Raw genomic sequence first — 25,182 nt, 5'->3', positions numbered from 1 at the left:
GCCTCCTACTAAAGTCTTGTCGAGGTCAGGTCGGGGGGTAAGGGCACTGTGGTTGGGCCCGGAAGGACCTGCGTTGGGTCTGCGGGGTATGCATCCCAAGGGAACGCATGATAATACGATTGTCTTTTAGACTCTGGAGTCTAGGGTCCGTTTTCTCTGAGAAAAGGCCCTGGCCCTTGAACAGAAGGTCCTGAATAGTATGTTGCAGCTTGGGGGTAGACCCGAGACCTGCAACCACGAAATTCTCCGCATCGTAATCCTGGACGCTACGGTTCTAGCCGCCGAGTCAGCAGCGTCAAGAGAGGCCTGTAGGGAAGTCCGAGCGACTTTCTTCCCTTCCTCCAGGAGGCTGTGAAATTCTGGCCGGGAGTCCTGTGGGATCAGTTCAGTGAACTTACCCATCGACTGCCAGGTATTATAATTGTACCTGCTGAGGAGGGCCTGCTGGTTAGCAACCCGCAGTTGAAGGCCCCCGGCAGAGTAGACCTTATGCCCCAGCAGATCCATCCGTCTAGCCTCCTGTGATTTTGGGGCAGGGGCTTGTTGGCCATGACGCTCTCTCTCATTTACAGATTGCACAACCAGAGATCACGGAGGAGGGTGGGTATAGAGATATTCATACCCTTTAAAGGGTACCATATATTTTCTTTCCACGCCTCTGGCCATAGGAGGGATAGATGCTGGAGACTGCCAAATAGTGTCTGCTTTGGCTTGGATGGATCGAATAAATGGCAGAGCCACGAGAGTTGGGGCATCTGCAGATAATATGTCTACGACTGGGTCCTCCACCTCCGGAACCTCCTCTACCGGCAGATTGATATTTAACGCAACTCGCCAGAGAAGATCCTGGTGGGCTCAGAGGTCGATTGGAGGCGGGCCCGATGCTGTTGTACTGGCTACCGTCTCATCTGGTGAAGACGACGATGACAGGCCCGGTACGAGTGGCTCGTGCTGGGGCTCCTGTTCCAGGGGAGCATCGGAGTCCGGGAGGACCTGAGGGTCCTGTGTCAAAGTCGAAACGACCATATCTGCCGGAGGAGGACAGCTAATAGTGGCCTCCGGTGCCCGATGGTCTGAGGGGGCAGACCGAGATGTAACTGTGGGTTCGCCCTGGGCCTGGTGGTATGCCCAGGGAGTCCAGAATGACCACTGCGGAGCTTGTTCCGTGCCCTGGGCCTCCGGGAGGACGTGTCTCTGTGGGTCCAAATCCCTGTAGACAGCGTTGTCATCGTGGGAAGACCCCGAAGGGTGTCGTGATGGCCATGGCGGAGCTGAGAGTCCGTGAGGGGGACCCCTGTGAGCCAGGTACCGGACATCATGCCGCACCGGAGAACGGTACTGGGAGTCGTACCGGTGCCGAGAGGGATACCGGCACCTGCGACCAGCGCAGTGCTGGGAGGTCGACCGAGATCGAGAAGGTTGATGGTAAGAGTGACTGCGGCGGGAGCGGTGCCAGGAGCTGGACCACCGTGCGGAGTATCTGTCCGGAGATCAAGACCTGGAGCGGTGCCGCGAGTACGACTGGTACTGAGAAGGGGATCGGTACCGGGACTGCGAGCGGCGCCTGGATCTGGACCGGTGATGAGAACGGGAACGGTGCCGGGATCTCGATCTTGAACAGAGCCTGGCTGCAGCTTTGGTGGAGGGTGGCCTGACCAGAGCAGGCTTTCCCACTGACATAAGAACCCGCACCGGCGGTGCCGGGGGTTGAGGCAGGGTGGGCTCCGTCAGAGCAATAAGTTCCCTTGCCGTCGAGAAGGTCTCTGGCATAGTGGGAACGAGAAGCTCAACCGAGGCACGTGCTGGGGAGCTGTTGCGCACCGGACTCAACGGCTCTTGCGTGGCCGGATTCAACGGTGCCGATGCCGCTGGTGCCGCGGCAGGTGTTGGTGCCAGGCGACTCGGCTGTGGTTGGTGCTCAGACTGCGGTGGAAGAGTTGTAGCCGCGGGAGCTTTAGCCTGCTTGGCCTGCGGGGAGAGGGAGCGGTGCCGGGCTGCCTTCTGTGCCGGAGACGGCTGGTGCCGGGGTGTTCTGACGGTGCCGGTGTTCTCCAGTGCCGATGAAGCACTCCTCCCTGGCACGGGCTGCGTGGCACTCGGTGCTGAGGTTGGAGGAGCGAGGGGTGCTTCCATTAGGAGCTGTTTTAAACGAGAGTCTCGCTCCTTTTTTGTCCAAGGTTTTGAATGATTTACAAATGCGGCACTTATCAGTCAAATGAGATTCCCCCAGACACTTTAGGCAGCGGCCGTGGGGCTCTCCCGTTGGCATCGGCCGAAGACAGGCCGAGCACTGCTTGAAGCCCGGTGACCCTGGCATGGGCCTGGGCCCCGGGGAGAGGGGAAGGGCTAATCCCCAACCCTGTAAACTATATACACTAAGTATGTTAACAAAACTAATTACAACTATAAAACTATATACACAGAAAGTACAAGAACGGGTGAAGAGCTAGGTAAGTGGAGAAAGGCTAAGCCGCGCTCCACTGTTCCAATGACCGACACGGGTGGTAAGAAGGCACTGAGGAGCGGACGGGTCGGCAGGGGTATGTATTCGGTGCCATAGCGGCGCCACGCCAGGGAGCACGCAGCCAACCCGCCGGGTGTTGCTAGGGTAAAAATCTTCCGACGAGCGTGCACGTGGCGCGCACACACCTAATTGGAATGGATATGAGCAAGCACTCGAAGAAGAAGGGAGAGACCTATTCATTTTAAAAGAAAAAAAAAAATAGCGTATTCCCAGTGTCTTACAAAAATGTATTTACTTCAATGCTTTTTACTAAAGATCTATTTTTTTGTGACTACAGTATTTCTCTTACCAGTCGCACAGATTTAATTTATTTCTTATGGTACAGAGTGTGTGGAGTTCTCTGTAACAGTCTTCAACTATTGGTAGACTTATGCAGGGAAATTGTGAGGATTAATCACACAGGGGCTGATTTTCAAAGAGTAAAAGCCCCAGATATGTGGATATTTTTACACAATTATCTTTCTTTACATGTTTAATTTCTCTGGATACCCAAATATCCAATTTGCATATGCAATCAAAATAACTGCACAGGAAAAGACAGGCACAAAAGTCGGGTTCTTACTATTTTTGAAGTACTTTACAGATGAAAAGCACCATCCTGAATTAATAACTCCTCATGCTGCTATACTAGAATGGAAGCCACAAAGTGAGACAATGCCAGGTAGGTGTAGGACAGAGATTTAAATTTAACCACCACAACTTCTTCCTGGAGTACTGTGACATTATCCAGGGTACTATCTGGACCAACAGACAGCTGTGGTCCCTCAATTCTCCAACCTGGGATGACTTTTACACTGCTTCCCTGTGAGACTAACCACTCTAGGTCTGCTCTCTCTCAGTCTCCAGGATGTAAATCGCTCCCAGCTATATTGTACAAGTGCTCTAGCCAGCCACTCCTGAATTATATTACAGATGGAAACCAGCAAATTCCCAGTCCCAGACTTGTCCCCAGAAATGTGAGTCTTGTACTGCCCAGTACCCTCCTGGACAATACAGGCTCATAGAAAGTCCATCATTTCATTAATAGAAAATGATGTGCACAAATCTTGTTATTCCAAATGGTGTTTCCCAAACACTTCAATCCAAACACACTGGCTTCGATAAAACAATAAAACGAGTTTATTAACGACCGAAAGATTAAGTGATTACAAGTAATGAGGCATAAAAGTCAGAATTTGGCTATAAGAAAATAAAAGGTAAAATGTAACTAATCTCTCACTTAGCAAGCTAAGTGAATTCAGAGCAAAATGTGTCTCTCGTCAGATGGTTTTGCAGTCTTATCGGATGCCTTTCAGCCAGAACCCCTCCCCTAGTCCAGTGCTCCTTTCCTTGTCTTTCAGACATTGTGGATGTTGGGGGCAGAGAGAAAGGGAAGAGAGAGAATCTGGGGAATTTGCTCCTGTTTCTTAAAGCAATTCTCTTATTTGAGACTCATCTCCAGCTAGGGTTCAAGCAACAGCAAGTCTGTTTGCAAGGGAACCTCCAGCTGTTTCATTACCAAGATGTATATTTCTTGCTCAAACCCTTCTTCCTGCCAAAGAATGGTCTCTTACCCAGGTGATAGTCCATTTGATTATGTTGACACCTAGCTTAGGTGTTGGCTAGCCTTTTGTCTCTGGGGAACTGGTTGAAGTGGTTTCCCCAGACTTGGAACACGTCTTATACAATAGAACTTTCTAACTTGAGGTACAATGTTGCCACACACATTTTACCAGGACAGTAGTGTTCAGCAGATGACTTTTCAAATGATACCGCACAAGGCATACTTTGTACAAAATCTAGTTTGTAAAAAGGGTGAACATTAAGGTACAGACTCACAAGCACAGACAAGCAACTAATGAGTTCTGTTCAAGGTCCATGTGGTGTTTGTGAGCCTAAAGTTACTGCTGGAAGCCCTTGAACAGCAAAAAATTGAGCACCAGGATATTGCATGTTCCCACATTGTGTCTGCCTGAAGGTTGTCAGGATTGTACCTCCAAGAGAGACCTGCACATGGTAGAGCATAAAATACACTAATGCTTTCCATCTATGCCTAGGAATAGGGCTTCTTGCGCCTCCTTAATCCTCCTCTCACCTCATGGCTGCCTGCCGTTCCTTCTGCCTACTCACAAACACCATTCATTTTTCAGTCTTCTCCGTTGTTTTTCTTGGTTTCTTGTGCTGATGCCTAACCCCTTTTGTTTTCGGTCAGCAGCTCCAGTCATTGCTTTGGAATCCCTGGTATGAGACAAGAAGAGAAGGCTTTGAGTACAGTGGGATTACTGCTGCATTGTTGTCATCATGAAGGCAGCCACAGCCACCATACTTGTCCTAGCTACCTGCACCCTGCTCTCTTCAGGTAAGACTGGTGCAGAGAGGGAGGGAGAAGGGCAACAGTCATCAGAACATGAACTCTCAGGTACTTAATGCTTGGGGTTTTTTTTTGCTTCTTATGGTACAAAAGGGTTGCTGTTAGGTCTGTGCCTATTCTGATTACTTCAGTTCTCATCTGGTATTAGTCTCCCTGTTTGATCTGTGGCACATGTTGACTTCATTAGTGATCCTTGAAAAAGCTTCATGCAGCTGTTTCTTTGCACTTTATTGCAACGTTGTTTCCTTTGAATAGTTGATGGGGCCTGTTTGTTCTCTAGCCCTAACACAGTGAAACAATTTAGGCCTAAAATTTAGGTCAACCTACCTACACAGTTTAGGACTGTGAATAATTTCTTGCCCTAAGTACTGCAGTTATGTCAACCTAACTTCCAGCATAAATGCAGCTAGGTGGATGGAAGTATTCTTTCACCAATCTAGTTACTGCCTCTTGGAGAGAGAGATTACCTGTATCGATGGAAAAACTCCTTTAGTCAGTGTAGAAAGCATCAATGTTTCTGTGCTACAGAGGAACAGCTACAATCCCATTGCTGTGCTGCTGTAGTGTAGACATAACCTTTGTATGTTTGGAATGGAGCATCTTAGAAACAGGCCCAAGCCGTAAAATTCCCATCATGATCTCAAAAGCCCAAAGTCCGGCAGTGTTTGGATCTAGGGTTTTGGTTCAGCATATTATATATAGTATCTGATTTTTGCAAATGACTACTGATTGGGGTATAGATTTCAAACTCACCCTTAGATCAGGTGGTTGTGTTGTTTTGTTTTTGGATCTGGTGCTTTAATGTGGGCCTCTCACTATTGGAAACAGAATCCTAGCACTGAAGGGGTAGTTGTAGGGAAGATAGTCAGGAAAGGCTGTTCCAGTTAAATATGAGACTTTCCTCCCTTGGGCACTCTGACCCTAGAAAACAGTCTATTTTTTTCTGTTAAAGAACGAAAAACTAAAATCAGCGATGGTCAGTTTCCTCCCTCCATGTCCCTTCTTCTGAATCTCCCTCTCCCCATTTAAAGAGCATGTGTCTTGCCTTCTGATCCTGCAGGGAAAAAGTTCAGATGGTGCACCCTGTCTGACCTGGAGCAGAGGAAGTGTGCTGAGTTATCTAAAACACTCCTGGCTGTCCTACCTCTGGCTACAATAAACTCCTTTGCTAGGGTTTCCTGCATCAGAGCTCAAAATACTCATGACTGTATCGACAAGATCAGGGTGAGTCTGTAAAGAATCCCAGAGTTTATCTTAACCCCAAGTCTAGTTCTTCTGTAGTGTGGGGGGCGGAGGGGGTATAAAAACTACTAGTAAATAGAATCCATAGGGAAGTGAAATCTAGGCAATCATGGTGATGGTATTTCATCTGTGATAAATTACACAGTATCTGGGCAGGCAAGAAGAATCTAGGTGATAAAAATCACTTATCAGTGATACAGCCAATGATGAGCCAAAACAGAGATTCTGTTACACCTTTGTAATCCCAATGAAATAAGTAAGAGCTGTGAGGGAGCAAATGAGCAAAACCTGTCTCTTCCCTACAGCTGTTAAATCATGAAGACATACCAAGAGTCCCCTTGGCTTTTAGGTTTCAATTCTAGTTCAACTATATTTAACAATTTTTCTGCCCCTCCCCATTTTTAACCTCTAGTTAATCTTTCCTGAACCAAAGAGCTGTCCTTTTTCCAAATAAAAATATCCTTGAATTATAATTTATATGAGATGAGGCAGTAAAGTGACTGGAGGTTTAAGACAACTTTCACTGATGGGATGGTGCTTCTCATAGTGCTATGTGCATTTAAGGACAAATTCCTCTGGGGACAAAGGAAAAATATAGCCCTGGCCTTCCTAATAGTATGGTTTTGCTAATGCATCCGAAACCTGACTGGGAAAAGGGAATTCAGTCTTCATGCTCATTCAGCTCTGACTTGGAAAAAAAAATAACTTCTCCTGAGGTCAGAGAAGAACCTTGTCTCCACCTCTTCATTCACTCCTGAGCTCCTTGTTAATAAATGATAAAGCTATACTTAGTAGGAGGTGCAGATAGTATGATTAAAGAAGGAACCCAACCTAGAAGCATCTGAAAGTTTTTTGAGGATGCATGGTGAGGAGAATACTCAGCCACTATTTGTGGATGATGGTGGGGAGGGGGAGAGAAGAATGATCTGGAATGAAATCCAGACCTCACTGAAGTGAAAGGGAATTTTCACCATTGACTTCAGCAGAACCAGGGTTTCATCCTTGGGGTGGAAGGATCAAAGGAAAGGTGGAGAAGGGATGTCATCTTGCCACATTAGGCTTGTGAAGAATACTCAGGCTTCATGCAAGATGAGTACTGACACAGACATGTTACATATTTGACAATCAATTCAAGTTGACATTCCACCATGCTGAGAAACAGGGATCAAACCAAAACTGAGAAAGTGTTCTGAAAAGTCTGTGGTGAGAGCTCTAGTCTTCATGTCACTCATTGTTCCCCTGGACAGAGGGACTCTCTTAAATGGATTTTTTCTTTTAAAAAAAAAAAAAAAAAAGGTGAATAAAGCAGATGCTGTCTCCTTGGATGCTGGAGATGTTTATTCTGCTGTGAGGCTGTACGGTCTAACTGTGGTGGCAAAGGAGATCTATGAGGAAGGTAGGTTAGCAGCCAAACACCTGTTTCTAAAATACCTTCACTGTAACCTAATGTTGTCACTAAGAAAGAGAGTAACAGAGAAAGCACTACAATGGATAACTCTAAGATGATGACAGCCCAGAGCAGTATAGGAGAGTCAGTCCTATCCTCAGTGAGAGAAGTATCTGTAGTGGTTAGAGCAGGGGGTCAGATTCTATTCCTGATTTAGACAGTAGCTCACTATGTAACATTAATTTGTCCCATCTCTGTGCCTCAGTAGCTCTAACTGAAGAGCTCTCACCTATTTCAGAGGGGGTTTGAGAGGCTTAATACAAGTTTGTAAAGCACTTTGAGATTAATGTCAGTAATATCCTGCACTTAAAGAACATTTTCCATCCTCCAGTCCTGTCCCCAGTACCTATAACCCACCCCTTCCTCTGTCTCTGGAGATCCGTTTCCCACAGCATACTGGAGTTCAAAGCCTTGCAGATAGACTGAAGATACATCCCTACCTTTCCCCCTTCTCACAAAGCCCTCACCAAAGACATTGACAAATGGGAGGGAGAAGAGTGAAAGGACTGAGCAGTGGGTGGGAGCACGTTGACTTACAAGGAAGGAGTAAGAACTAAAGCCTGGCCCAGCCAAAACTAAAATTATACAATTGAAAAGTTCTGAAGGGAGTTAACCCAAAGGAGAGAGTTGAATTAGAGTGATATCTGAGGGAATAACTGGAAGAAATGGGATGAAATTAAGGAAGGAAAAAATATTTGGCTGAATATCAGAATCATCACGGAATTAAGAGGTATTAGGCTGTGGAAGATTCAGAAGGCAAGCAAGTGCCAGAAGCCCCACTGGTTGCAGAATCTGAAACTAGATGGCACAAATGCTCAGTGCAATGTTTCATAGAAAGAAGGCTACATTGGCCTTGGATAGATGAACTGGATTTTCTAATAGGCTTTTCCATCTCTAAATTCTATATTCCTTGCTTTGCATGTTGGTAGCTCTTGGCTAGACAGTAGCATCTTGGCAAACTGGGCAATAACATAACCAACAGAATGTTCCTTTCGGACTAACTCTCCTTTCCTGGCTTATGCTGGTAACTGCATTTCTTACATTTTATTTGAGCCTTTTTCCTTAGCCCTGGCACAGAGATCCTCGCATCGCTGTGCACTGCAGCAGTTGTCCTAAGTTTATTAAAGCGATAGTTAAATTCCTGTATCTCCCTTTCCCATCATTAGGAAACTGTGTGTTTGCTGTGGCCATTGCCAGACGAGGAACTTTGGACATCCACAGGTTAAGGGGGGTGCGTAGCTGCCACAATGGAGCCAGGTGGACATCAGGCTGGAACATCCCACTGGGCTTCCTCCTGGCTAGGAATGAGCTCCTCTGGGATGAGGATCAGCCTCTGAGCCAAGGTGGGTGAGTGGACAGTGACAGACACGTCGGAGCCAAGCTCCTGCCTATGTAAAGGAGAGTAAAGTAGTGGCAGGTGTAACACCTACTGAACTATATGGAACACACCAAGACCAAAGAGCCTCTGGGTTGGTGGACCAAATATCCACTTGGGGAACCTTACCCACTTGCTGCTAGCCGTCTTCTGCCAATGCCTTTTCAGTGATCCCTCATACAACAGAAAAGCTATGCTAGCAAGAGCAACAGGAAACACCTGTGTTCTGTATTCAATGGGAGGTTGGGGGAAGGGAAGCATTGTACAGTAGCTTCTTAGTCTTACCTTTCTATCATGCCTTTAATTCCAAAAGGATCCCAAAGCCTTTGACAAATGATGGACCTGATTCTTCACTCAAATCTCACCAAATGGAGGATTGGATCCTAATAATAAAAATAATAATAATTGGAGATATACTTATCTCCTAGAACAGGAAGGGACCTTGAAAGGTTATCAAGTCCAGCCCCCTGCCTTCACTAGCAGGACCAAGTACTGGTTTTTGCCCCAGATCCCTAAGTGGCCCCCTCAAGGATTGAACTCACAACCCTGGGTTTAGCAGGCCAGTGCTCAAACCACTGAGCTATCCCTCCCCTCTGCAGCTGCCCAGCACCAGTAAAGTGCAGCCACCTTTGGGGTGGAGAGTAGCAATCACCTGTGGTATAGCAAGTACACAACAGTGAGCAGAGGCTGGTCAAAGACTCCAGGTTCTTATAGAAAGTGCCACAGATTCTTTAATGAACACACAGAGCAGACAGGGCCCTGTTTTTAAGGGTAGGGGCCCCCATGCAGTAAGTGCACAAAACCGAATTTAACTAACTCAGAAGGAAGAAAGATGGACTTGACCCAACCAGGATTTGACTCAGTAGTTTCAGGAAGTATTTCATACCTGAAGCTTAGACAACCAAGCTAGCCCTACTGGAGACTAATAACTTTTTACAAGTAGCACATAAGGAATGCTACTGTTATCTCTTCCAGCCTTTGCCACTTGACTGTTGTTCTTATGTCTATAGTGATCAGTCAGTATTTCAATGCCAGCTGCATCCCAGGTGTTGGCGTCACCTCCCCTCAGCTCTGTGCTCTCTGTCAAGGACCGAAATCCTACGTTAGGAACAAGAACCACTTCTGTGACACCAGCAGCAGTGAGCCCTTCTACGACTCTGAGGGAGCCTTCAGGTGACCTCATCCCCACTCTGCTTGCATTAGAAGTGGCTTTGGGGGGGAAGAAGGGATGGCGGGAGGAGAAAAGCAGGTTTAAGTGCTAATGGATTGTGTTAATCTCTCTGCAGGTGCTTGAAGAATGGAGTAGCAGATGTTGCTTTCCTAGATCACTTAACAATAATGAATGGCACAGGTAAACCCAAGTACTCCGATTTCTGTTGGCCTGGAACTTGTATTCTTTTCTAAATGGATGCTTGGGGGGAAGATGCCTAATGGATTATCTATTCCAGTTTGAGTTTAATCTAGGCAAGCAGCTCTTGAGGGTATGCCTCAGATCTCCAAGGGTCAGAGGGAAATGGAGAGTGGACGGTTAGGAGGGGAATGGTGGCTCACAGGAGATGTTCCTTGTCAGAACCACCAAAGCTTTCCATTTTTGATTATTGCCTTAGCTCTCAGCTGGCTGAAGAAGTCACTATTTATAGAGCATGGCTGATGGTATATAATAAGGAACTCTTTAAAATTGCATGGGTACTTCTGCTAGAGGAGCAGTTTTCATTGGCCAGGCTTTTTACATGACCAAAAATTTGCATCACATTCCCAAGGTCAGTTGTTTGAAGGGGTCTAGCAGCTTCTTTTTCTTTAAAGAACATTTAAATTATTTCTTCTCAGAAAGCATTTCAAATTCCCCAGTCAATGCCTTTGTGCTTGAACATCTCTTTGGTAAGGGGAGCAGCACAGAGAGAAATCTTCCCTGCTGACAGTTGGCATTTGCTCTCCTGCTTGGACACTAAGACTTGCATCAGGCTCCCTTGAAAAATGCTGTCTCTCCTCTGCCAAACTGCATTTCACTTCACAGCTTTGATAGCTGCCCTGTTGTTTTAGATTCAGACCAAGAGGAATATGAGCTCTTGTGTCCTGATGGATCCACAGCGAAGCTGAGTGCCTATGGCACTTGTAACCTGGGTCGTGGGCCTGGGCGTGCCATCATCAGCCGCCACAACTTCCAGAAGATCACCAAGAAATTCCTCACCCTGATCCAGGTAATTTGGAACTGCTAATGAGGTTCTAAGCCCTCTCTGGGTGTAGATGGAATGAGCTAGATTGCAGGTGTTGAGGTTGTTCTGGGACATCCAATGTTGGCATCTAGGACAGGTACCCCTGTCATAGCTTCCTACTCAGATTTGAACCTTAGCGTTCATAAACTGAGAAGCTAGCATGAACCCTCTAAGCTTAATTACCAGCTTAGATCTGATATCGCTGCCACCAGCCAGGAATTTCCAGGGCCTGACTCCCTCTCTGGTCTCCCAAAACCTTCTCTGGGGGACCCCAAGACTCAGAAGCCCTGAGTCTTACCACAAAGGGAAATAACCCCCCTCCCCTTGTCTTCTCTTTACTTCCTCCCCAGGCTTCCCCTCCATGGGTTATCCTGGAAGATTACTGTACTTAAACTCCTTGAATTACAAAACAGAGAGGGCAATTTACCTTCCCCCCTCCTTCTTCCTCCCCCTCCCAGTCTTTCCCTGAGAGAGACCGTAATCCTGGCACAGGGATTTCTATCCCCTAGAGCCTCACTTAGAAAAGAAAATCCAACAGGTTTTAAAAAGAAAAGCTTTATATAAAAAGAAAGAAAAGACATAAAAATGGTCTCTGTATCAAGGTAACAATATACAGGGTCAATTGCTTAAAAGAAAAATATGAATAAACAGCCTTATTCAAAAAGAAATACAATTTAAACATCCCAGCAACTACACACATGTAAATACAAAAAAACAATAAAAGCCTATTGTTTTTCTACCTTTGTACTCACAACTTGGAAACTGAAGATTAGAAGCTTGAAGATAGAAAGATCCCTCTCATAGCCGAGAGACAGACAAAAGACACATACAAAGGGACACACACCCAAACATTCCCTCCCTGAGCTTTTAAAAATCCGGTTTCCTGATTGGTCCTCTGGTCAGGTGTTTGGTTCCCTTTGTTAACCCTTTACAGGTTAAAGAAACATTAACCCTTAGCTATCTGTTTATGACAACCCCAGTGAGAGTTCCAAAGGCTATTGGAGAGAGAGGGTAAGTGCGCACAGCCTTTAAACTTAGATCAGAGTATCAAAGTAATACAATCTAGGAGAGAGAGGGCAAGAGTGGAAGTCTCTCTCTGCTCTCCAGGATACTAACAGGTGCTTAGTGTAAATTTGGAGAGATCTTTGCTCTCGCTACATCTCTCCATTTGCTATTAATGTGGGGAGGGTGAAGATATTTAGATAGTAAGGTCCAGATCCTCAAACATATTTAGGTATCTAACTCCCACTGAAGTGAATGGGAGTTAGGTACCTAAATATCTATGGGGCTCTGGGCCTAAAAGCTTTGGGGAAGGGACCATTTTTTGTACAGCATGTATTAAAATCAGTGTCTGATCCTGACTGGGGCCTCTGGGAAGGAGTCTCAATTCCCAGTTCCAAGCCTGGACTCAAATCCAAGGGAAAAATAATCTGAAACATATTTAAGAGGTAAGTGCTTGGAAAGTAGTAATGCCATATATTAGGGGGATGTAATTTAATAGTATGGGCTTGGACCGCCCTTGTGGGCGCAGGAAGTGCAGTTTGCCATTTCTTTGCTCACAGGGGCAAGCTGCACTCAGAGGGGAGATTCACCCATGGGGGAGCTTTAAACTTCAGCCAACTTCTGGCAGCATCTTCCTGGGATACACAGAGAATTAGTGGTGTCTCCTAGGTCTTTTGCCCAGCTACAACCATTTTGCAGGCTTTGCCTAGTAGTTCCCAGGTATCTCTTCCTCATCTCTCTTCCCATTCCCCTCAAATAGAACAATGGGCTTATGGTGCTACAGTCCCAAGCTCTATCCCCTCCAGGTCAGGTTTCGCCCACCACAGACCATCACCTGTGCTCTGCTGATGCACTGAAGCAGGCACTGGGTGTATAGCTTGACTAGGAGATGAGTAAATAGGGGGCAGTAACAACATCTGAGTACTTAAGACTGCAAATGCTCAGGTGAGAGGAGAGTATCAGGGGGTAGCCATGTTAGTCTGTATCCACAAAAACAACAAGGAGTCCGGTGGCACTTCAAAGACTAACAGATTTATTTGGGCATAAGCTTTCGTGGGTAAAAAAAACCTCACTTGTTCAGCATTTAGTCTTTAAGGTGCCACTGGACTCCTTGTTGTCCAGGTGGGAGGAGTTACATAAGAGTAACAAGGAATCTTGGCTAACAATTACACAAGGGAAACTATAGGATGAATATCAGGAAAATCTTCTTGACAGCAACATCCATTAGACTCTGGAATAGTCTCCTAAGCAAAGTGACCAAAGCGCCATTCCTTGGAGATATTTAAAATTACAAGGCACAAAGCACTGACTGAGGATCCATCCTGCCATAGCCCTGAGGAGATAGCTAGGTCTCCTCTATCTCTAATCTGATTCACTCCTAGAAGCTCAGGTAGGAGTGAGCAGTGGATGGGGAGAGGCCAGGCCACTGAAATTGAAAGAAGAAACAAACAAGGGTCTCCTTCCCTTTAACCTCTAAGTGCCCATCAATGTGAATTATTCAGTTTGTCATATGGTTCAGGGACTTCTGGGTGCAGGCCCTCAATTACTTCTCCATCCCCGTATTTACATTTCCTAGTGGATTAATAATGCTTGTTGCCTCCACCTCCAGGGATCTCGTATTAATTCAAAACTGAACACCATCTACATAAGATTTAAGAAAGTTCTTACAAACCTCCATATCCTGCCCCTGAAATAGCCCAGGGTAAGTGAATAATTTAACCAAAACAGATACATATTATGCTGTAGTCTGGAGCTTCTGCCTGGACAGTTGCAGACAGCAGGCTCCCCTACTGGAGCAGAAAATGAGCATCAAAGCAAATCATGATCATCCAGATAGAACAGGAGAAGCATCAGTTCCTCAAATAACTGGGTCCCAGACCATGTAGGGATGGAAACCAACACCTAAGACAGATGCACAGAAGGTTTCCCCTAATCCCAGCGAGTGTTAGAGTTCTGAGTACTACATTATGATCACCCCATACTTGCCATGACTCCAGACTGAGGAGGTGTAGCAACAAGGCTGCTAGTCACAGAGGAGACAAGCAGCATCTCTACAGCTAAAGCCATTGCACTTTTCCTAGCATCTCTTTGGGCAGAATGGAAAAGAAAGGGCCAAGTTTGAGCTCTTCACTTCAGTGCCATTCAGGGGGAAGAACCTGCTGTTCCGTGATGCCACTCAGCACCTGCAGCTGCTCAAGGACAAAGCAGAGATTTCGCACATCCTTGGCCTGGACTACACAGCCCTCTTGAAGGGACTAGGCCATGAAGGTGAGAGCTCTCCCAAGGAAATGGGATAAAGAGGCCCCAACCCCCGCGGAAGGGGGAGACATGAATAGACCCAAAGCAGCCAGTTGGTAAAGACAGCTCAGTACATGGGTGATACTAACCCCATTGCACTCTCTTTTCTGCTGCTGCAGGGAGCTCACTGGACAACAGTGTGATACGCTGGTGCTGCATCAGCAATGCTGAGCTCCGCAAGTGTGAAGAGTGGGCCCTGAACATCAAATCTGACCCCCTGGTCTGTGTCCAAGCCGCTTCAATGACCAACTGCATTGAGTTGATCAAGGTAAGAACCTATATGGAGTAAACAGGAATGCAAGCCACAGGCATGTCTGTTCTTGTCCCAAACACCTGGGGGGAATGGAGATAAACCAACCAACAGAAGCACTGCAGAGAATAAGACCAAGGGGTCGTCAGGACCCCCCCAGCCACTGGGGTATGGGAGAGATAGGCACTCAAGTTACATAGGTTATGCAGGTTCTAAATTAACCCTGAAATTGTGATAGTGACAACTGCACGTTTGACACTACCTGTGCTGGTCTTAAGGGCACCTACTTAAGGCCGTCACCTCTTTGCATCTGTCTCCCTCCAGACAGAGGGTTTACACTTGCAGTCTCTCTGAACCTCACTGTGATTCCTCTAGCACGTCTGACTTGTGGTCCAGTATCTGTTGTTAACCTTTTTCCATAGGCTACGCAACAGTGTGTAGCAGTTATCAACTAGCCTTCACACAGCAAAATACATTCACTTTTAGGCAAAAGTACAAGAGGAAAATGTATAAGTATCAACACACATTCCTATATGTATGCTAACAGCTTATTAGAGGTCACCTATTGGTTCTAGTAGGCCAAAGTTTTTCCAATCCTTCCACAAAGTCCTGCCCTTTTATGAATTAAAAGAAGGCTAAAAGTTTGTTCACACTCGGCCTTCTGACACCAAAAGCCTTTTTTTGTTTGAAAAACAGGATTGAATTGATCTACACAAGACTCCCCAGTGGATGGTACCTCGCTAGAGTTTCTTCATCTTAGTGACTTACCTTAATCACCCCTTACAGTTTTTAGTTTCTAAAGTGGTAGCCCTCCTTCATGGAGTAGAACACAATCATGCATAAATGTAATACTGTGGTCCCCAAAGATACTGCATGGGGTTGCAATATTGGTCACAGTCCCATGTGTTACTCTCGGATATTGTTGGCAGAGTAATGAGGCCGATGCAGCCACGCTGGATGCCACGCATGCCTACATTGCAGGGATATGTGGGCTGGTCTCAGTAGCTGCAGAATGTTATGGTGAGTTTTCTGTTCTATGATAATCCCGGGGGGTGGGGAACAAAAAAAAAAAAAAAAAAAAAAGACAGCACAAGCTACCATTGAAAACCTGGTAAAATTGCCACATAGCTGTGTACCTAGCTGCAAAGGCAGGGGAATGGGAGCCAAAAGATCTGAATATTTTCCTAGTTCTTCCACTGACTGACTGTGAGCTCTTGGGCAAGTTGCTTAATCCATGCCTCAGCTTCCCCACCTGTAAAAGGAAGCAGTTATACTGCCCTGCCTCAAGAGAGGTGCTGCAAGTCTCTAAGTGATTCAGAAGCCTTGGATAAAATGCTGTAAATGCAAAGGATTATAGAAATTAATGGATGGGGTGCAAGGTTCTTAGCTTTGAGAAACCAAAATCTAGAGGAAGCTGCATCTCCCCAGGAAATCTTGAGGTAAATTTACAGTGCAGTGAAAGACCTGTGGCTGGCCCATGCCAGCTGACTCAAGCTGCAGGGCTATAAAATTTCAGAGTAGACATTCAGGCTCTGGCTGGAACCTGATCTCTGGGATCCTCCTCCTGAAACGAAATATCTACACTGCAGTTTTTTAGCCCCAAATCCCAAGTCAACTGAACCAGCCTCAGCTGTGCTGCAGGTCTTTTATTACAGCGTAGAGATACCTTCAGTGGTGGGAAAACAACTTTTTTCTGCATCTGTGATGTCCATGAGACCACGTCCATTTTGGGAACAGAGAATGTGGCAGATTTTAAACCCTTCTCTGATCCAGCATGGCTGGGAAAGAGAGACGTCCATGATCTGATACTTGGATATGAGGAAGAAAACATTCCCATATTCCAATTCTGCATCTAGCTGAGCAGAGTCCCTCTGTCTCAATAACAGTCAGTGTCGTTAGATCCCCTGCACTGAGTAAATGCTCACTGCCTGACCCACAAGCCACGTGCACTTTATGAATTTCATTTTTCTATGGTGGGAATGCTGGCAATGTGAGCCCTGGAATAGGCCATCCCCCCGCCCCCTGATTAGACACTCCAGATGCATCTTTTGTATACATGTGGCATTCTTTAGTGATTTAGTTGGTATCTAGTACTTGCTTAGTGCACACTGAGCAGCCAGGCACCAGTTCTTGTGTATATGGTTTTGGGTTTTCAAACATCACTCTGCTCTTGCTTGTCTCTCCTGCCCAGGAGAGGGGTGTGCCCCAGCTGCTGGGAGAACAAAGACGCTGACCCACCTTGCAGATAAAGGTAATGGAGGATCTTTGAGGTTTGGGTTTCTACTTTAAGTTAGTGGCTCCACCAGGATGCTCAGGGCATGTCTACACTTAACTCTGGAGCGATTGATTCAATGGGAGTCAATTTATTGCATCTAGTGAAGATGTGATAAAATCGACCACTGAGTGCTCTCCCGTTGACTCCGGTACTCCACCGGCGTGAGAGGCACAGGTGGAGTCGATGGGGAGGGTCAGCTGTAGACTTACCGCAGCGAAGACACCGCGGTGAGTAGATCTAAGTATGTCGACTTCAGCTATGATATTCATGTAGCTTAAGTATGTAGCTTAGGTTGATCCCCCTCCCTAATGTAGACCAGGCCTCAGGCAACTCTGCTGGGATAAGACAGGATTCTTAAGACCTGTGAAAGTGGGGTGACTCCCAACTACTCAGCAGAGCAGCTAACAGCAATTGCAGGGCTCTGCTGGTTCATACTTTACCCCCACTGAGCTGTGATGATGTCATGCAGCAGACGCTCGAACTTCAGCCAAAAAACCCCAACCCTTTTAAACAAGGCTCATTATGGGATAGAGGAAAGTTAGGAGACACGAAGAGGAGTTCTCGCTGTACATAGAGGTAGTGATGGTACCGTGCCCGAAGCTGCAGCTGTTGAGACTAACGCTAGCATAAGGGGTGTTCACGGACTGGTTCTGGAAGGAGGAGAATCTTTCTGTCTGGGAGCTAGAGGCTTCACTGTCCCAGGGAGCAGTGCCAGGGCTGGATTTTTGTGGCTCAGAAGACAATACAGCTCTCAGTTTCCTGCAACTGAAAGAACTCAGTACAGAGGACAAGGGAAGGGGAGGCAGGAGTATCATTTTAGGGAGGATACAACCAGTTCTAAAACTTACTTTTAACATGGAGACTGTGCCCGTCCAAGATGTCTTGCTGTCTCAGTCTAACTGGTGGTTGTCATTGTCACACAGCACTGCCACCTGTCTACGCTGTAGCCCTGGCAAAGAAGAATGCCAGGCATGTAAATATCCATAACCTGAGGGGACGGCGTTCCTGCCACAGTCACCTGTACAGTCCTGGGGGGTGGCTGCTCCTCTCCATGTACACAGTGGGGGCTCTGGAGAACAACACTGTGAACTGTGATATCAGCTCTGGTAAGGACTGCACCAGAATATCTATCAAGTGGACAAATGATGGTGCCAAAGGGGTCTGGGAAAGGAGGGAGGGAGGGAAAGAGAGTGGAAGACTTCAGTCATTCGTACATCACTTATGACATTCACCATTGCTCCACTATGTCCCTTCAGAACACTCTCCTGGTCTAATGGATTTCTAGTGGGAGCACTGCTAATTAACCTCGACATCTGAAATTATTTATAATGTGCTTATCACCACAGTATGTTTAAAAATATTAAATACTGCCTATAAGAGACAGATACCCATCCTCCCCAACAATTGCCGTCCATACCAGCTTTAAAACCCAAAATCTAATACCTGATCAAAGCTTCTTGCACCATGCTCAGAAGGTTGGCGGATTCTGTCTGTAATGGGTCAAGTGTTAGGAACTGAGCTGCCCTCAGTATGGCTAATTAAAACTTCCAGCTATTGGCAGGTGAGCAGCATCCCTGTCTGTAGGTAATGTTATGCAGTCAGTATTCCTCCCCACAGAGACCGCCTTACTCACCTGCAAGGTTTAGTTTTACTTATTTGCTGTCTGCCATTCTCCCTCACCCAAGCAGGAGTTAATTTGTGAACTCTTCTATGGTAGGTCTTAGAGCATACCTACTCAGTGGATAAAGGGTCTGGTCCTCTAATGTTAGCAGCTGGGTGAGACAAGATAACAGGCTCAGGAAATACAAACTGTCTTACAATGGAGAAATACAAGTATCAGAGGGGTAGCCATGTTAGTCTGGATCTGTAAAAAGCAACAAAGAGTCCTGTGGCACCTTAAAGACTGATAGATGTACTGAAGCATAAGATTTGGTGGGTGAATACCTACTTTGTCAGACGCATGTAATGGAAATTTCCAGAGGCAGGTATAAATATGCAGGCAAGAATCAGTCTGGAAATAATGAGGTTAGTTCAATCAGGGAGCGTGAGGCCCTCTTCTAGCAGCTGAGGTGTGAACACCATGGAAAAATACAGTAGCAGTCCCTGTCCCGTATTAGGAAAAAACATATTTTGAAATGCCCCACATTGACTAACCTCATCTCTTCCTTCTCTTAGCTTACCAGAGTTACTTTTGGAAGGGTTGTATGCCAGGAGCAGACAGGAACCTATGCAAAGTCTGTATTGGAGATGGTGAGATGGAAGGGGCGAAAGTGTCCAGCAGGTGTGCTGCGAATCATAACGAACGCTACTATGGAAACATGGGTGCACTCAGGTAAGTCCCTCTGTTTGAGGCAAGGATGCAGCTTAAAAGCATCACCCAGAAATGGCTCATTTCTTTTGCCTGCAGGTTTCCTAGGAAGGACTCTTATTTAAAAGCTGGTGACTGTAAAGATTGCCTTTGGGTCAGTGTATTTTATTTCAACTGTGATTGCTATGGGACTGCTCAGCTGGCTGGCGATTTAAAAGTTATATAGCCATTTCTAATGGCAAACTAGACAAGATAGTGATTCTTAACTCAGAATCCACTAATGATACTTGGTGCCCAAACCCAAGTCTACACAGAGACCAACTGAAGGGGTAATAGTTGCTCCACAGGGTCAGCCGGCACAACTAATGTGAAATTTGAGCAAGTAGTAGTGCAGGATATGAAAGGCAATTATGTAGGGAGGGAATCAATCCCACCACCTAATGGAAAGAGAATATAAAATAAACTGGAGACAGAGAAAGCATAAATAGACTGTTCCAATCTCTGTATTTACAATGAATGTAGTTGAATAGTATTAGCTGGGCAGCCCTAGAGAGAGAAATCCAGATGCAATATGGTATTGCGAGCTTCTTTATACTGCCCTGCCAATATGCTTCAACTCCAATTTGGGAGTCAGCTTTAGGAATGAGGAAGTTATTCAGTCTCCATGCCCACTGAGACTTTGGCCTGTTTGCTGAGATTGCCAGTAAGGAGGCAAATAGTTATTTGTAAGAGACACTCGTTCCCCAAGACCAGCACTCAGACCACTAACTCATTTCACACACAGATTATCCAGTTGTTTCAGCATATGGTGGTAGCTTTTGGCAATCAGTGACCTAGACTAGACTCAAATTAGTATCCAAACCCTTCAGTCATCTACTGCTCCCAGAAGTTCTAGTCTCTCAATCTGATATTGCTCTCTTAAACTATTGCTTTCCTTTGTACTAGGTGTCTAGTCGGCAGTCCCAGTGGAAGGAGCTTTGGGGACGTGGCTTTCCTGGAACATCATAACCTGCTCAAGAATATTGAGAGTGAGATTCATCCTTTGAGAATTTCAGCTGGTACCAAAAAGTTTCTTCTCACACAGTGATCATGATTCCAAAACATCCACATACATAGGTCTAATCTGAGCATGCAGCTGTTTTGTCTGGGTTTAAAGTCTGCATTTGAATGCTCCAATAAAGCACAAGATTCAATTACAATTTAGTCTGAGGGGGAAAGAGGGAAATAATCAGTGACAGCAGGAAGATAGGGAGAAACCAGACTTGCGAAGTGCCCATTTGGGAAAAAAGCCCCTTAACAGCGTCAGAAGACCCACTGATTCCCCCTGCCATCACAGCCTTGTCCAGAGGCTAGTACAGTTGTAGTAGTAGTTGTATACCCTTATGCTTGACCAGAGAGTGAACAAAATCGGGGTAGTAAGGTAAGAGATACCACAATATATGCTGAAGTGTAAAACCGTTTTTTGTGCTGGGAAATGCTGTGTGGCTCCTACAGACTCTACATGACAAGAGAACTGATCTGACTTTATCATGTGTTATTTTGGACACAAGAACAGTGCATATAAATGGGTACAAAATCTCACTACTGTCCATGTGAAATTAGCTACTTGTCAAAGTTCTCAACTAAGTTACTGTACAAATGGCAAAAAGCAGAGCAATACAATAGACAGAAGGGCTGCCAACTGGCATATTTTAAAATGAAAGTCAATTTTGGTTAGAGTAGCTTAAAATAGAAAAGCATTGAAACCCCCAAACACTCCTTTTGCCAATCTTAATAGCAGATAAAACAGATCACAACCTGGAGCGGGAAGAAGAAAAACAAACTCCATTTTCATTTGGCCTTACAAACCACTGAGTAGAGTCTTCCCAAAAGCACATTGAAATTTCTGCAGGCTAAATTCCAGAGAAAGGTGTTTGTAAGACACTGTGTAGTCTTTCAGAAAAGATACATGTCTGCATAAGGAATTGGATCTCTATTAGAGCATACACACCAATTAGCAGTTTCTGCAGAGCAGCTAATGGCTGAATGGTCATGGAGACTGAATTACCTTTTCTCTAAGAGGTCTTTCCAGCTGCAGGTTAAGATGGATTGATGGGCCGATATGGCATTGATATACATTGCAGTTGTTGCAGCCTACAGGAACTCCAATGTGCCCACTATACATCCTCTATAGATGACTGGGGCAAGCTGTACTTTTTGGACACAGTGCACTGAGAGTTTTTCCTTTCCAATGCTAATACTCTGCATGGGATTTCACCATGTCTCAACTGAGATCTAGCTGATGGTGTGGACACAGGATTTACTGAGCTCAATTCTTATTGCCTCTCCATCTCTTTTACAGCTCTGCAAAGCTCAGGTTGGGCTATGGGTTATACCCTAAATGACTTTGAGATGTTGTGTCTGGATGGAAGGCGTGTCGCAGTCACAGACTGGGCAAACTGTAACCTCGGTCCTGTTCCTCCTAACATAGTTATGACTCGACCAGTGACTACCACCAAGATCTATGGCTTCCTGATGAAATCCCAGGTAAGGCAGAAGATGGAAAGGATTGTTATCCTGTTCTGGTTACACACTACTGAAAACCCCATCAAGGTCCAGAGTCCAAAACCTTCCAAACAAAATAAGAAATAAAGTGCCTCCACAGCTAGCGCTAAAGGTTTAAGACTGCACAGGAGACTAATGAAAAGACCATTCAGATTCACTAAAGGAGAGTTTCAGTACCAGTAGCTCCTACATCATGATCATATTCTTGCTGAGAAACAAGCCTCTGTGGTGTTGCAACAGACAATGAGTTAACATGCAGGAGGAGACTGCAAGAGCCCCAAATAAGGCTAGCACTAGCTGAATCCTACACATCTTTCTCTATGTGAGGTTGCTACATGGCTGAAAATTCACCTGCTTCATCTATTTTGTTTTCTGCTTTCTGAGTTTTTTCTTCTTTTCTTTTCTGTTAAGGAAACTCTGGAAACAAATCTGGATTCTAGGTTCCATCTATTTCACTCACAGAAGTATGGAGAAAGTGATCTGCTCTTTAAAGATGCTACTCAGTATCTTGTTCACACAAGTCACCTGGGCTATCAGTCAATTCTTGGGAAGCCCTTCTTTCAGCTGGCAGAAGCTGTGTTTAACTGCACACATGCAGGTAATGTGATATAGTTCATGTTGAGCTAGAACACACAACCTTAGAAGCATGTCTGGACAGTAACTGTCAGCTCCCTACTGACAAACTCATTTTTGCTAGTTCCACTGCTGCTAGGGAGTTCCCTCAAAGGCAAAATTCCTTACAGCAACTTCTGCCCTTGGGCACCGGTATGAGTGTTCTATGGACCTTCCTCACAGACAACATTGTTAAAATAATTGTTGCCATCAGCTCCCAGTAGATACAGCACTTCTGCAGTAACACCCATTGACTGCACGATTTAAAAGATTATCACACTATGGAGAGACAGTGAATACAGTACAGTGAATAGCTAAGCAGGTTATAGTTTAATTTTGTGGCTAAATTCAATGATGGTGTAAAGCAAGCACAGGTTTACTGAAGACAGGTCCATTTATACTAGTTGTGATTTTGCCCTTGGTTGCCCCTTGATCTCCACAGACCAGCTCTGGGGCTGGGGGGGTGGGTGGGAAAGAGTCACTTATTTCTTACTTGGAGATGCCAAGGTTGGGGGAGAGAGAGGTCAGTTTTTTTACAGTTAAATTTTTTATTTTGCCTTTAAAAGGGACATTGTCACACTGAATTATTAAAAAACAAACTTTTCAATAATATGGCTGGAGAATTTTAAATTACTATAAAAATCTTGTACAAAGCTACTGAGAGCAGTATCAAGGCATGCAACTGGCCATCAACAAAACCAATGAAGCCAACTATATGTAAAGTGCTGTTAAAGGCAGAATAAACACTGAAAATAAAAAGATTCATATTAGGATTTCAGTTTTACTGACCTTAGGTGCAGTATGTATGAACTGTTCAGACAGAACTGTAATTTTATAGTTGAGAGTTTTAATTAAAACACTGTATTTTGATTTATAGACATCTTAGAATTCTGCAAACAGGATATCTGCACATCTTAGATACCCAGACATATCTACAGACACAACACACAGAAGTTCCACAAGACATCCACCACCGCCACTCAAGGTGAAATCAAGAGATGCCAAGAGGATTTTCACCACTTGAGACTGGCTATTTTCTGTTTCACAGAAGCAAGAGAGACCTCATTTAAATACTGAAAAAAACTGAACCTTGCAGTTACCTTGCACCTACTAATATATATGCTGATAATGCTGCTCAAATGTCACTCCCTTTTCCTATCCAGAAGTGCTGCCTATTACCAATGTTCACTCCACTTGAGCAGTATAGATCAGACAGCAAACTGAGACTGGGCCAGTGGTATCAGAAAAGCAGCACCAGCAATTAAGATCAAAACTCCTCAGTATTTCCAGTTTAAACCCCACTCCCCACCCCTACAATTCAGCATCTTTATAAGAAGGACAAAGGCCACGCTGTAGGCCACATTGGGACTAGGAATTATTCCTCCCTTTACAGACCATGTACATAACAGAGGTTATTGCCTCATTCCCCTAACATGTTTTCTTTATACTACATTTCCATGTAAAACAACTTGTTATCTGAGGTAACTGCAACGTTAATTTTATATGCATAGATCTTGCTATAGTTAGCCACTACAAATGACCTATATATTTACATCTAGCATAGACAAGCAATAAGTGTATCCATGTCTGCTATGAATAGGGAAGGGTTTATTTCTCTTCTGTTTGTATGACCAACCAAGAACGTGTCCCAAATGAATCAATACATTTTGCACTTATCCCTCAGCAAATTAACAATCTAGAAGGAGTAAGTTTCTAGCATCAGAACCAGGTTCCTATATTCTTAATAGGAGGCGGGGATGGTAAGAAGGGAAGAACAACGGAGTTCCCATTCTTGTCCAAAACAGCAGTACTTAACAAGGTATTTCTCATGACTGAGAATAATCTAATTTGTGTTCATCCAAACCTTAGGGAACCTTCTCACAATGTGTATGGTTGTCATAAGTAGATAGGTAAGGGTTAATTTTCTTTTACCTGTAAAGGGTGAACAAAGGGGGAACCAAACACCTGACCAGAGGACCAGTCAGAGACCTGGATTTTTTTTTAAGAGTCTGGGAGGGAACTGGAAACAGGGGTCTTTGTTTTCCTCAGCTGTGAGTAAACAAGCTTTTCTTCTAACTCCATCTTCTTTCAAATATTCTACTCAAGTGTGAGTACAAAGGAAACAAAGTAATCGGCTGTGATGTGCTTTGATTTGTATTTACATGGGTGTTGATTTGCTGGACTGGTTTAAATTGGGCTATTCTTTATCTTTAAATCAGGCTGTTTATTCCTATTTTCTTTATTAAGCATATTCCCTGTATTGAGTTTCTTAATGCAGTATATGTTCTGTATTTCTTTCTTTTATATATAAATTCTTTTAAAACTTGTGGGAGTTTCTTTTCCTAGTGGGCAGGGGGAGAGGACTTTCTGTGCTCAGAGTTCTGTTATTCGGTGACAGGGCTGGGGGGGAGGGAAAGCCCAGCTCCTGTGGGTTCCTTTCCTATTGTCCCAGGGCGGGAAAAAGTTACGGGAAAAGAGAGAGAAAGATCAACTCTGTTCTGTTGTGGTTGAGTTTTTCTCTAGTTACTGGCTACGAGACAAGGGAGGGGGGAATCTCCTGGTGGTGTTAGCTGTGACTAGCTTAAATGCTAGCCTCGAGGAGGTAAATAGCTCTCTGGTTTGCATTCAAGGAGAGTTAATATAGCATCGCCCAGCTCACCCAGGGAAAAGGGGAGAGGGGGCTGGGGATGAATAGGAGACCCAGGGGTCTGGGTCTTGGGGGGTCCCCAGGGAAAGGTGGGG

General features: G+C 45.2%; 1 protein-coding gene across 8 annotated transcripts in view; it reads left to right on the top strand.

The window, feature by feature from the left end:
• Positions 1-25,182, top strand: part of LOC116827561 (serotransferrin-2-like) — a 42,755-nt gene that overhangs the window by 7,168 nt on the left and 10,405 nt on the right. For 2 of the 8 annotated variants that reach the window (XM_075060148.1, XM_075060152.1), the window contains 16 exons: positions 4,719-4,862; positions 5,935-6,098; positions 7,413-7,512; positions 8,730-8,906; positions 9,949-10,111; positions 10,225-10,289; positions 10,979-11,136; positions 14,235-14,421; positions 14,571-14,719; positions 15,631-15,721; positions 16,893-16,952; positions 17,900-18,082; positions 19,152-19,308; positions 20,230-20,342; positions 21,626-21,810; positions 22,240-22,426. In XM_075060148.1, coding sequence (XP_074916249.1) covers positions 4,805-4,862; positions 5,935-6,098; positions 7,413-7,512; positions 8,730-8,906; positions 9,949-10,111; positions 10,225-10,289; positions 10,979-11,136; positions 14,235-14,421; positions 14,571-14,719; positions 15,631-15,721; positions 16,893-16,952; positions 17,900-18,082; positions 19,152-19,308; positions 20,230-20,342; positions 21,626-21,810; positions 22,240-22,426 — 2,197 coding nt within the window. In that variant the 5' untranslated portion in view covers positions 4,719-4,804. Of the gene's footprint in view, positions 1-2,744; positions 3,186-4,715; positions 4,863-5,934; positions 6,099-7,412; positions 7,513-8,729; positions 8,907-9,948; positions 10,112-10,224; positions 10,290-10,978; positions 11,137-14,234; positions 14,422-14,570; positions 14,720-15,630; positions 15,722-16,892; positions 16,953-17,899; positions 18,083-19,151; positions 19,309-20,229; positions 20,343-21,625; positions 21,811-22,239; positions 22,427-23,317; positions 23,575-25,182 lie in introns of those variants that run through there. The other 6 variants (XM_075060155.1, XM_075060153.1, XM_075060151.1 and 3 more) reach the window with 6 other exon arrangements.

Source organism: Chelonoidis abingdonii, chromosome 22 (assembly GCF_003597395.2).
Source record: "Chelonoidis abingdonii isolate Lonesome George chromosome 22, CheloAbing_2.0, whole genome shotgun sequence".
In the NCBI taxonomy this organism is placed as follows: domain Eukaryota; kingdom Metazoa; phylum Chordata; order Testudines; family Testudinidae; genus Chelonoidis; species Chelonoidis abingdonii.
The sequence above is the reverse complement of the archived record's forward strand: the minus strand, read 5'-3'. Positions and strand labels throughout refer to the sequence as shown.